This window comes from Leptodactylus fuscus, chromosome 7 (genome assembly GCF_031893055.1).
Source record: "Leptodactylus fuscus isolate aLepFus1 chromosome 7, aLepFus1.hap2, whole genome shotgun sequence".
Lineage (NCBI taxonomy): Eukaryota > Metazoa > Chordata > Amphibia > Anura > Leptodactylidae > Leptodactylus > Leptodactylus fuscus.
The window spans coordinates 20,175,795-20,190,234 of record NC_134271.1 but is presented as its reverse complement, the minus strand read 5'-3'; the positions used below and the strand labels follow the sequence as shown (position 1 = coordinate 20,190,234).

At 43.8% G+C, this 14,440-nt stretch overlaps 1 protein-coding gene across 1 annotated transcript; it reads left to right on the top strand.

Moving 5' to 3' along the window:
• Positions 1 to 1,697: 1,697 nt before the first annotated feature.
• Positions 1,698 to 14,150, top strand: NDUFB7 (NADH:ubiquinone oxidoreductase subunit B7). Its single transcript, XM_075280476.1, has 3 exons — positions 1,698 to 1,853; positions 13,308 to 13,476; positions 13,996 to 14,150. The coding sequence occupies exons 1-3, from the start codon at positions 1,763 to 1,765 to the stop codon at positions 14,078 to 14,080; spliced, it is 345 nt and encodes a 114-aa protein (XP_075136577.1). The 5' UTR covers positions 1,698 to 1,762; the 3' UTR covers positions 14,081 to 14,150.
• Positions 14,151 to 14,440: the final 290 nt, after the last annotated feature.

The window sequence follows — 14,440 nt, the reverse complement described above, 5'->3', positions numbered from 1 at the left end:
AACACGAATTGGCAGGTGGGGGGCAGAGAGAAACACAGTGGGGGGAGGGGAACAATAGCTCTGTCGCAGTAGTGTCCTCATTGAGGTTTTTGACAAAAGTTTTGAATGCCGTATGACAAAAACGTCGTCAATGTACCGTGCTCATAGCTCAGTTCTGTCAATCATCTAGGCATTCTCATTGACCACAATAGGTTCCTCCCACCAGCCCAGAGGTAAGTTTGCATATGTGGGTGCACATAGGTTACCCATGACTGTGCCCCTGAACTGGAGGTAAAACCTCCCATTAAAGTGGAAGTATTCCGCGTCAGTGAGAACTGTAGTAATTCTAGAATGAATTGGCCATGGGCGAAGTACTGACAACTCCTTGAGGCCAAGTATGGGGAATGGCAGAGTATAACGCCTCCAGATCAATAATACATTGTTGATCCAATATTGCTCCCTCCATCTTATGTATCCTGTATATAGGACGATAGGGATATTACAAGCGGTCAAAGTATTTGGTGTAAATAGACCCCAGTGTTCTGATTCGGACTGTCTACCCCCAAGATGATTAGTCTCTTCCTGGATTGGATCTAGACCCATATGGATCTTGGGGAGTTCATAAAACGAAGCGACTCTTGTGTATTTGGGTAACAGATAACCTCGGACGCACTGATGATCTCATTATTCTCGGCCTCTACTAGGATTGCTCTGAATTGCCGATAGAATAATTCAGACGGATTCTGTCCAAAGACGCCATATGTTTCCCTTGACCTACAAGCGCTCATTCCCAACACCCACGAGGGTTAGGACAGGTTAGCCCCTGCGCCCGGCTCCACTTTCAGGTTTCTATCTTCTGTTGAGAGAAACTGCACAGGAGACGGAAACCCCGCGGTCAGTTTCGAACCCATTCACTTGAATGGGTCTGCAAAGTGACCGCCCGTGAGCCTCGTCTGCCTCTCCGCAGCGAAACCGTTTTTTTTTTAAACCGGACACAAAGTCGGACATGCAGGACTTTGTGTCCAGTTAAATAAAAAAGGGTTTCGCTGTTTCGTTGTACTGTCAGAGGGGGCGCTCTTTACCACCCAGCCACAACGCAGAGCCCTAGTATTAGTCTATGGACGACTACTGTCAGGAAGAGGAGGGAAAGGCGTTCCTTACGTTACAAAAGCTATTCCAGCAGCCAAACCTGACTAAAGTTTCTACGTTTTAACACATCCTAAAAAGCACACACCATAGGTGCTGAGGTAACTTGTACATATGGACCTGTCTGCTATAGCTTGCCCTCACAAAACTTATAAATCCCCCCCTCAGAACAAGCTGTAACTAGAATAAGTGACTTTGTGTGTGAGACAACATGAAGGCTGCAGCACAATCCTTGGGAAAACAAAGACACTTCAGAGTCAGTAAATACAAGATGGCGGCTGCTCCTCACAGAAAACATTGCCCTGCGCAAACACCTCCGGCCAGAAGCGTCGCTGCAGCGTGTCTAGCGCTCGTACGGGTCCGCTCTACTCTACATCCACCACTCTATCGACGAATCATGCGAGAGAATGACGTTTTTACGTATGTGCCTCCACAATATGTCTGCAGTACAGTGTACGATGTCTTAAGGGCGGCCATGTTTTCGAAGACATAAAGCTATAGTTCTCCAGTGTAAAGTCTTCTACAAAATGGTCGCTAAATTGGAGACCAAAATAGGTTTTACAGCAGGACGCAAGTAAAAGTAACGTCCTGTGTCATATCTGGCAGCTGCGGAGGTGACCCTCTGGTAGCCGCAAAGATGGGTGGCAATCTGACCAGGAGCTTACGGGGGGAACCGGACCCCAAGACTATGCCGGCCAGCCCGGTGGGGCCACAGTTCGAGGAGAGGGGTATGTGGGTTGGATGGCTGGCCTGGGATTCGGGAAGACATGATGTCCTGTATGTGACAGTGAGCAGTGCACAGTATATACAGCAGTGTACAGAGCAATACACTGCCTACTGTGCATACAACTATAATACACTGCTCACTGTGAATACAGCTATAATACACTGCTCACTGTGCCTACAGCTATAATACACTGCTCACTGTGCATACAGCTATAATACACTGCTCACTGTGCATACAGCTATAATACACTGCTCACTGTGCCTACAGCTATAATACACTGCTCACTGTGCCTACAGCTATAATACACTGCTCACTGTGCCTACAGCTATAATACACTGCTCACTGTGCATACAGCTATAATACACTGCTCCCTGTGCCTACAGCTATAATACACTGCTCACTGTGCCTACAGCTATAATACACTGCTCACTGTGCATACAGCTATAATACACTGCTGACTGTGCATACAGCTATAATACACTGCTCACTGTGCATACAGCTATAATACACTGCTCACTGTGCCTACAGCTATAATACACTGCTCACTGTGCATACAGCTATAATACACTGCTCCCTGTGCCTACAGCTATAATACACTGCTCACTGTGCCTACAGCTATAATACACTGCTCACTGTGCATACAGCTATAATACACTGCTCACTGTGCCTACAGCTATAATACACTGCTCACTGTGCATACAGCTATAATACACTGCTCACTGTGCCTACAGCTATAATACACTGCTCACTGTGCATACTGCTATAATACACTGCTCACTGTGCCTACAGCTATAATACACTGCTCACTGTGCCTACAGCTATAATACACTGCTCAATGTGCCTACAGCTATAATACACTGCTCACTGTGCATACAGCTATAATACACTGCTCCCTGTGCCTACAGCTATAATACACTGCTCACTGTGCCTACAGCTATAATACACTGCTCACTGTGCATACAGCTATAATACACTGCTGACTGTGCATACAGCTATAATACACTGCTCACTGTGCATACAGCTATAATACACTGCTCACTGTGCCTACAGCTATAATACACTGCTCACTGTGCATACAGCTATAATACACTGCTCCCTGTGCCTACAGCTATAATACACTGCTCACTGTGCCTACAGCTATAATACACTGCTCACTGTGCATACTGCTATAATACACTGCTCACTGTGCCTACAGCTATAATACACTGCTCCCTGTGCATACAGCTATAATACACTGCTCCCTGTGCATACAGCTATAATACACTGCTCCCTGTGCATACAGCTATAATACACTGCTCACTGTGCATACAGCTATAATACACTGCTCACTGTGCCTACAGCTATAATACACTGCTCACTGTGCATACTGCTATAATACACTGCTCACTGTGCCTACAGCTATAATACACTGCTCACTGTGCCTACAGCTATAATACACTGCTCACTGTGCCTACAGCTATAATACACTGCTCACTGTGCATACAGCTATAATACACTGCTCCCTGTGCCTACAGCTATAATACACTGCTCACTGTGCCTACAGCTATAATACACTGCTCACTGTGCATACAGCTATAATACACTGCTGACTGTGCATACAGCTATAATACACTGCTCACTGTGCATACAGCTATAATACACTGCTCACTGTGCCTACAGCTATAATACACTGCTCACTGTGCATACAGCTATAATACACTGCTCCCTGTGCCTACAGCTATAATACACTGCTCACTGTGCCTACAGCTATAATACACTGCTCACTGTGCATACAGCTATAATACACTGCTCACTGTGCCTACAGCTATAATACACTGCTCACTGTGCATACAGCTATAATACACTGCTGACTGTGCATACAGCTATAATACACTGCTCACTGTGCCTACAGCTATAATACACTGCTCACTGTGCATACAGCTATAATACACTGCTCCCTGTGCCTACAGCTATAATACATTGCTCACTGTGCCTACAGCTATAATACACTGCTCACTGTGCATACAGCTATAATACACTGCTGACTGTGCATACAGCTATAATACACTGCTCACTGTGCATACAGCTATAATACACTGCTCCCTGTGCATACAGCTATAATACACTGCTCCCTGTGCATACAGCTATAATACACTGCTCACTGTGCATACAGCTATAATACACTGCTCCCTGTGCCTACAGCTATAATACACTGCTCACTGTGCATACAGCTATAATACACTGCTCACTGTGCATACTGCTATAATACACTGCTCACTGTGCATACAGCTATAATACACTGCTCCCTGTGCCTACAGCTATAATACACTGCTCACTGTGCCTACAGCTATAATACACTGCTCCCTGTGCCTACAGCTATAATACACTGCTCACTGTGCATACTGCTATAATACACTGCTCACTGTGCATACTGCTATAATACACTGCTCACTGTGCATACAGCTATAATACACTGCTCACTGTGCATACAGCTATAATACACTGCTCCCTGTGCATACAGCTATAATACACTGCTCACTGTGCCTACAGCTATAATACACTGCTCCCTGTGCCTACAGCTATAATACACTGCTCACTGTGCCTACAGCTATAATACACTGCTCACTGTGCATACAGCTATAATACACTGCTGACTGTGCATACAGCTATAATACACTGCTCACTGTGCATACAGCTATAATACACTGCTCCCTGTGCATACAGCTATAATACACTGCTCCCTGTGCATACAGCTATAATACACTGCTCACTGTGCATACAGCTATAATACACTGCTCACTGTGCATACAGCTATAATACACTGCTCACTGTGCATACTGCTATAATACACTGCTCACTGTGCATACAGCTATAATACACTGCTCCCTGTGCCTACAGCTATAATACACTGCTCACTGTGCCTACAGCTATAATACACTGCTCCCTGTGCCTACAGCTATAATACACTGCTCACTGTGCATACTGCTATAATACACTGCTCACTGTGCATACTGCTATAATACACTGCTCACTGTGCATACAGCTATAATACACTGCTCACTGTGCATACAGCTATAATACACTGCTCCCTGTGCATACAGCTATAATACACTGCCTACTGTGCCTACAGCTATAATACACTGCTCACTGTGCATACAGCTATAATACACTGCTCACTGTGCATACAGCTATAATACACTGCTCGCTGTGCATACAGCTATAATACACTGCTCCCTGTGCCTACAGCTATAATACACTGCTCCCTGTGCCTACAGCTATAATACACTGCTCCCTGTGCATACAGCTATAATACACTGCTCCCTGTGCATACAGCTATAATACACTGCTCCCTGTGCATACAGCTATAATACACTGCTCCCTGTGCCTACAGCTATAATACACTGCTCCCTGTGCCTACAGCTATAATACACTGCTCCCTGTGCCTACAGCTATAATACACTGCTCACTGTGCCTACAGCTATAATACACTGTTCACTGTGCATACAGCTATAATACACTGCTCACTGTGCCTACAGCTATAATACACTGCTCACTGTGCATACCGCTATAATACACTGCTCACTGTGCCTACAGATATAATAAACTGCTCCCTGTGCCTACAGCTATAATACACTGATCACTGTGCCTACAGCTATAATACACTGCTCACTGTGCCTACAGCTATAATACACTGTTCACTGTGCATACATCTATAATACACTGCTCACTGTGCATACAGCTATAATACACTGGTCACTGTGCGTACAGCTATAATACACTGCTCACTGTGCGTACAGCTATAATACACTGCTGCCTGTGCATACAGCTATAATACACTTCTCACTGTGCCTACAGCTATAATACACTGCTCCCTGTGCCTACAGCTATAATACACTGCTCCCTGTGCATACAACTATAATACACTGCTCCCTGTGCATACAGCTATAATACACTGCTCACTGTGCATACAGCTATAATACACTGCTCACTGTGCATACAGCTATAATACACTGTGCATACATTTATAATACACTGCTCACTGTGCCTACAGCTATAATACACTGCTCCCTGTGCATACAGCTATAATACACTGTTCACTGTGCCTACAGCTATAATACACTGCTCCCTGTGCATACAGCTATAATACACTGCTCCCTGTGCATACAGCTATAATACACTGCTCCCTGTGCATACAGCTATAATACACTGCTCACTGTGCATACAGCTATAATACACTGCTCACTGTGCATACAGCTATAATACACTGCTCACTGTGCATACAGCTATAATACACTGTGCATACAGTTATAATACACTGCTCACTGTGCATACAGCTATAATACACTGCTCACTGTGCATACAGCTATAATACACTGCTCACTGTGCATACAGCTATAATACACTGCTCACTGCATACAGCTATAATACACTGCTCACTGTGCATACAGCTATAATACATTGCTCACTGTACAGGGGAATACACTACACTGTGCATACAGCTATAATACACTGTGCATACAGCTATAATACACTGCTCACTGTGCATACAGCTATAATACACTGCTCACTGCATACAGCTATAATACACTGCTCACTGTGCCTACAGCTATAATACACTGCTCACTGTGCATACAGCTATAATACACTGCTCACTGTGCATACAGCTATAATACATTGCTCACTGTACAGGGGAATACACTACACTGTGCATACAGCTATAATACACTGTGCATACAGCTATAATACACTGCTCACTGTGCATACAGCTATAATACACTGCTCACTGTGCATACAGCTATAATACACTGCTCACTGTGCATACAGCTATAATACATTGCTCACTGTACAGGGGAATACACTACACTGTGCATACAGCTATAATACACTGTGCATACAGCTATAATACACTGCTCACTGTGCATACAGCTATAATACACTGCTCACTGTGCATACAGCTATAATACACTGCTCCCTGTGCCTACAGCTATAATACACTGCTCACTGTGCCTACAGCTATAATACACTGCTCCCTGTGCCTACAGCTATAATACACTGCTCACTGTGCATACTGCTATAATACACTGCTCACTGTGCATACTGCTATAATACACTGCTCACTGTGCATACAGCTATAATACACTGCTCACTGTGCATACAGCTATAATACACTGCTCCCTGTGCATACAGCTATAATACACTGCCTACTGTGCCTACAGCTATAATACACTGCTCACTGTGCATACAGCTATAATACACTGCTCACTGTGCATACAGCTATAATACACTGCTTGCTGTGCATACAGCTATAATACACTGCTCCCTGTGCCTACAGCTATAATACACTGCTCCCTGTGCCTACAGCTATAATACACTGCTCCCTGTGCATACAGCTATAATACACTGCTCCCTGTGCATACAGCTATAATACACTGCTCCCTGTGCATACAGCTATAATACACTGCTCCCTGTGCCTACAGCTATAATACACTGCTCCCTGTGCCTACAGCTATAATACACTGCTCCCTGTGCCTACAGCTATAATACACTGCTCACTGTGCCTACAGCTATAATACACTGTTCACTGTGCATACAGCTATAATACACTGCTCACTGTGCCTACAGCTATAATACACTGCTCACTGTGCATACCGCTATAATACACTGCTCACTGTGCCTACAGATATAATAAACTGCTCCCTGTGCCTACAGCTATAATACACTGATCACTGTGCCTACAGCTATAATACACTGCTCACTGTGCCTACAGCTATAATACACTGTTCACTGTGCATACATCTATAATACACTGCTCACTGTGCATACAGCTATAATACACTGGTCACTGTGCGTACAGCTATAATACACTGCTCACTGTGCGTACAGCTATAATACACTGCTGCCTGTGCATACAGCTATAATACACTTCTCACTGTGCCTACAGCTATAATACACTGCTCCCTGTGCCTACAGCTATAATACACTGCTCCCTGTGCATACAACTATAATACACTGCTCCCTGTGCATACAGCTATAATACACTGCTCACTGTGCATACAGCTATAATACACTGCTCACTGTGCATACAGCTATAATACACTGTGCATACATTTATAATACACTGCTCACTGTGCCTACAGCTATAATACACTGCTCCCTGTGCATACAGCTATAATACACTGTTCACTGTGCCTACAGCTATAATACACTGCTCCCTGTGCATACAGCTATAATACACTGCTCCCTGTGCATACAGCTATAATACACTGCTCCCTGTGCATACAGCTATAATACACTGCTCACTGTGCATACAGCTATAATACACTGCTCACTGTGCATACAGCTATAATACACTGCTCACTGTGCATACAGCTATAATACACTGTGCATACAGTTATAATACACTGCTCACTGTGCATACAGCTATAATACACTGCTCACTGTGCATACAGCTATAATACACTGCTCACTGTGCATACAGCTATAATACACTGCTCACTGCATACAGCTATAATACACTGCTCACTGTGCATACAGCTATAATACATTGCTCACTGTACAGGGGAATACACTACACTGTGCATACAGCTATAATACACTGTGCATACAGCTATAATACACTGCTCACTGTGCATACAGCTATAATACACTGCTCACTGCATACAGCTATAATACACTGCTCACTGTGCCTACAGCTATAATACACTGCTCACTGTGCATACAGCTATAATACACTGCTCACTGTGCATACAGCTATAATACATTGCTCACTGTACAGGGGAATACACTACACTGTGCATACAGCTATAATACACTGTGCATACAGCTATAATACACTGCTCACTGTGCATACAGCTATAATACACTGCTCACTGTGCATACAGCTATAATACATTGCTCACTGTACAGGGGAATACACTACACTGTGCATACAGCTATAATACACTGTGCATACAGCTATAATACACTGCTCCCTGTGCATACAGCTATAATACACTGCTCACTGCATACAGCTATAATACACTGCTCACTGCATACAGCTATAATACACTGCTCCCTGTGCATACAGCTATAATACACTGCTCCCTGTGCATACAGCTATAATACACTGCTCCCTGTGCATACAGCTATAATACACTGCTCCCTGTGCATACAGCTATAATACACTGCTCACTGTGCATACAGCTATAATACACTGCTCACTGTACAGGGGAATACACTACACTGTGCATACAGCTATAATACACTGTGCATACAGCTATAATACACTGCTCCCTGTGCATACAGCTATAATACACTGCTCACTGCATACAGCTATAATACACTGCTCACTGCATACAGCTATAATACACTGCTCCCTGTGCATACAGCTATAATACACTGCTCCCTGTGCATACAGCTATAATACACTGCTCACTGTGCATACAGCTATAATACACTGCTCACTGTGCATACAGCTATAATACACTGTTCATACAGCTATAATACACTGCTCCCTGTGCATACAGCTATAATACACTGCTCACTGTGCATACAGCTATAATACACTGCTCACTGTGCATACAGCCATAATACACTGCTCACTGTGCATACAGCTATAATACACTGTGCATACAGCTATAATACACTGTTCACTGTGCATACAGCTATAATACACTGCTCACTGTGCATACAGCCATAATACACTGCTCACTGTGCATACAGCTGTAATACACTGTGCATACAGCTATAATACACTGCTCACTGTGCATACAGCTATAATACACTGCTTGCTGTGCCTACAGCTATAATACACTGCTCCCTGTGCATACAGCTATAATACACTGCTCCCTGTGCAGGGGAATACACTACACTGTACATACAGCTATAATACACTGCTCACTGTGCATACAGCTATAATACACTGCTCACTGTGCATACAGCCATAATACACTGCTCACTGTGCATACAGCTATAATACACTGTGCATACAGCTATAATACACTGTTCACTGTGCATACAGCTATAATACACTGCTCACTGTGCATACAGCCATAATACACTGCTCACTGTGCATACAGCTGTAATACACTGTGCATACAGCTATAATACACTGCTCACTGTGCATACAGCTATAATACACTGCTTGCTGTGCCTACAGCTATAATACACTGCTCCCTGTGCATACAGCTATAATACACTGCTCACTGTGCATACAGCTATAATACACTGCTCACTGTGCATACAGCTATAATACACTGCTCACTGTGCATACAGCTATAATACACTGCTCACTGTGCATACAGCTATAATACACTGTTCACTGTGCCTACAGCTATAATACACTGCTCACTGTGCATACAGCTATAATACACTGCTCACTGTGCATACAGCTATAATACATTGCTCACTGTACAGGGGAATACACTACACTGTGCATACAGCTATAATACACTGTGCATACAGCTATAATACACTGCTCACTGTGCATACAGCTATAATACACTGCTCACTGTGCATACAGCTATAATACACTGCTCACTGTGCATACAGCTATAATACACTGCTCACTGTGCATACAGCTATAATACACTGCTCACTGTGCATACAGCTATAATACACTGCTCACTGTGCATACAGCTATAATACATTGCTCACTGTACAGGGGAATACACTACACTGTGCATACAGCTATAATACACTGTGCATACAGCTATAATACACTGCTCCCTGTGCATACAGCTATAATACACTGCTCACTGCATACAGCTATAATACACTGCTCACTGTGCATACAGCTATAATACACTGCTCCCTGTGCATACAGCTATAATACACTGCTCCCTGTGCATACAGCTATAATACACTGCTCACTGTGCCTACAGCTATAATACACTGCTCCCTGTGCATACAGCTATAATACACTGCTCCCTGTGCATACAGCTATAATACACTGCTCCCTGTGCATACAGCTATAATACACTGCTCCCTGTGCATACAGCTATAATACACTGCTCCCTGTGCATACAGCTATAATACACTGCTCACTGTGCATACAGCTATAATACACTGCTCACTGTGCATACAGCTATAATACACTGTTCATACAGCTATAATACACTGTTCACTGTGCCTACAGCTATAATACACTGCTCACTGTGCATACAGCTATAATACACTGCTCACTGTGCATACAGCTATAATACACTGCTCCCTGTGCATACAGCTATAATACACTGCTCACTGTGCATACAGCTATAATACACTGCTCACTGTGCATACAGCTATAATACACTGCTCACTGTGCATACAGCTATAATACATTGCTCACTGTACAGGGGAATACACTACACTGTGCATACAGCTATAATACACTGTGAATACAGCTATAATACACTGCTCCCTGTGCATACAGCTATAATACACTGCTCACTGTGCATACAGCCATAATACACTGCTCACTGTGCATACAGCCATAATACACTGCTCACTGTGCATACAGCTATAATACACTGTGCATACAGCTATAATACACTGCTCACTGTGCATACAGCCATAATACACTGCTCACTGTGCATACAGCTATAATACACTGTGCATACAGCTATAATACACTGCTCACTGTGCATACAGCTATAATACACTGCTCACTGTGCATACAGCTATAATACACTGCTTGCTGTGCCTACAGCTATAATACACTGCTCCCTGTGCATACAGCTATAATACACTGCTCCCTGTGCATACAGTTATAATACACTGCTCACTGTGCATACAGCTATAATACACTACACTGTGCATACAGCTATAATACACTGCTCACTGTGCATACAGCTATAATACACTACACTGTGCATACAGCTATAATACACTGCTCCCTGTGCAGGGGAATACACTACACTGTACATACAGCTATAATACACTGCTCCCTGAGCATACAGCTATAATACACTGCTCCCTGTGCATACAGCTATAATACACTGCTCCCTGTGCATACAGCTATAATACACTGCTCCCTGTGCATACAGCTATAATACACTGCTCCCTGTGCATACAGCTATAATACACTGCTCACTGTGCATACAGCTATAATACACTGTTCACTGTGCCTACAGCTATAATACACTGCTCACTGTGCATACAGCTATAATATACTGCTCTCTGTGCATACAGCTATAATACACTGCTCCCTGTGCATACAGCTATAATACAGTGCTCACTGTGCATACAGCTATAATACACTGCTCCCTGTGCATACAGCTATAATACACTACACTGTGCATACAGCTATAATACACTGCTCCCTGTGCATAAAGCTATAATACACTGCTCCCTGTGCATACAGCTATAATACACTGCTCCCTGTGCATACAGCTATAATACACTGCTCACTGTGCATACAGCTATAATACACTGCTCACTGTGCATACTGCTATAATACACTGCTCACTGTGCCTACAGCTATAATACACTGCTCACTGTGCATACTGCTATAATACACTGCTCACTGTGCATACAGCTATAATACACTGCTCCCTGTGCATACAGCTATAATACACTGCTCACTGTGCAAACAGCTATAATACACTGCTCCCTGTGCATACAGCTATAATACACTGCTCACTGTGCATACTGCTATAATACACTGCTCACTGTGCATACAGCTATAATACACTGCTCACTGTGCATACAGCTATAATACACTGCTCACTGTGCATACAGTCACAAGACTGTTCCATGAACAGCAGCCGCATCACCATGGTATAACAGCATTCATGTGATTGGTATTAATGGCCTCTATGGAGAGCGATACTAAGTCTCCTACTGACATATACAGAGCTCTTAAAGAGGTGTTCTGAACAGAAACAAGGATCCTACTTTGTGCTGTAGATTTTAGACACAATGGTAGCCATTTTCTTAAAGCTGGGGTTCTGTCAATTCATGTGAATGGGGCCATACTGAACTACTGACAATCTGTCCTTACGATAGGTCATCAGTATCTGACCAGTGGGGGTCTGACATCTAGGACCCCCATAGAACAGCTCGCTTCTGTCAATGACATCCCAATTATTGGTCACATGGTACAGCCATAAGTGCAGTCCATTTCAAATGACTGGGGCTGAGCTGCAATTTCAAGCACGGCCACTATAGAACATACGGCACTGTGCTGCTATTCAGTAAAGAGGCTGCAGCACTAACCTGAATGCTGTGGTCTCTTCAGAAAGCTGATCTGTGGGGGTCCTGGGTGCCGCTCCTAAGGATAGGTGATCAATGTTCAGTTCCAGAAAAATTCCCCAAGTCAAAGCTGAACGGAACCTACAAATAGATACAATGTTATCAAAGGATTTGTGTCTCTGATGTTTCTTACACTTACAAATATTGATGTCCAATACTGACCAGAAAACTGTATATATTTTATTGCAGGATATATCTTCTAAGTTGCGCCATAGTTCCGTTTCTGTGTGCATAATTTTCGCCGCTTCTTTCTTTTGACCTTTAGTTATGGTCGCCTCTCAGGAACAGATGAACCTGGCACAGGTGCCCCTAAAGCAGAGGGACTACTGCGCCCATCATCTCATCACCTACATGAAGTGTAAGAGGGACATGTGGCCAAACCTATTCGGCTGTAAGCACGAGCGCCACGACTGGGAATACTGTCAACACGAAGAGTGAGTATAGTGGTGGGGTAAAACCTGCCCAGACCGAGGACTGTTCACAGCTAAGGGTTTGCTACAGTTGCATCTGTGTGACTCCAGGCTGATGCATTAAAACTATCAGGACTGGAGGGAGATTTTGCTTCTGATATCCATGTCCAATGAAAAGGATTTATCGCCTATATACAGGATATGGTCATAAGGGTGGGGCGACTGCTGGGACCCCTCATAGTCACTAGTATGGGGGTCCAAGCCCCTGTGAAGGAGCAAGGGTGTGCACCTTCAGCAGTCACATAGACTTGAAATGGATTGGTGCTCAGGTCCATTGTAGCATCTGTGTAATGAGGGCTTAGGACCCCCATTCTAGTATTCAGTGGGGGTCCTACTTCTTTAAAGTGACCATAACTGATTCCCCTCCCCCCTCCACTGTATAACTGTTTTCTCTCTTTCTCTACAAGCTCTTTACATCCCATGGATGCGGGGTTTTAGTAAATTTGCCGTGTAACACTAATTTTTTTGTTATCTATCCACTAGTTACGTCCAGCGAATGAAACAGTACGAACGTGAACGCCGACTGCAAGAGCGAATGAAGCGCAGGCAGCAGACTGAGGCGGCGTGAGGTCCATTATATTCTTCAGCAGGAAGATTATTCTTTGTAAATTCTTTAAAATAAAGATATCTGTGAAAGTAAGCGATGTGTTTTATGGGGTTAGATGGGAAGTCTATGGAGGATACGGTAGAGCTGCTCTGTGTCCGTGCAGGATGATCAGGGATAGTTAAGATCACTTAAAGGGGTTGTCCAAGCTTAACTGTTTTATGGCTTGTGTTCAGGATAGGCCATACGTATTTTTCGGACTATAAGACGCACTTTTTTTCCCCAAAATTTGGGGGGAAAAGAAGGGTGCGTCTTATAGTCCGAATGTGGCGCCTGGCATCCGCTGTAATAGAGAGGCGGCTGCCGGCAAGGGATAGATGCAGG

What these genes read in the sequence shown, in the direction of transcription:
- NDUFB7 (XM_075280476.1), top strand. Translation starts at nt 1,763, where the DNA reads ATGGGTGGCAATCTGACCAGGAGCTTACGGGGGGAACCGGACCCCAAG. An exon ending in GCCACAGTTCGAGGAGAGGG is followed by an intron (nt 1,854 to 13,307) that starts GTATGTGGGTTG and finishes TTTGACCTTTAG; the next exon opens with TTATGGTCGCCTCTCAGGAA. An exon ending in GAATACTGTCAACACGAAGA is followed by an intron (nt 13,477 to 13,995) that starts GTGAGTATAGTG and finishes TCTATCCACTAG; the next exon opens with TTACGTCCAGCGAATGAAAC.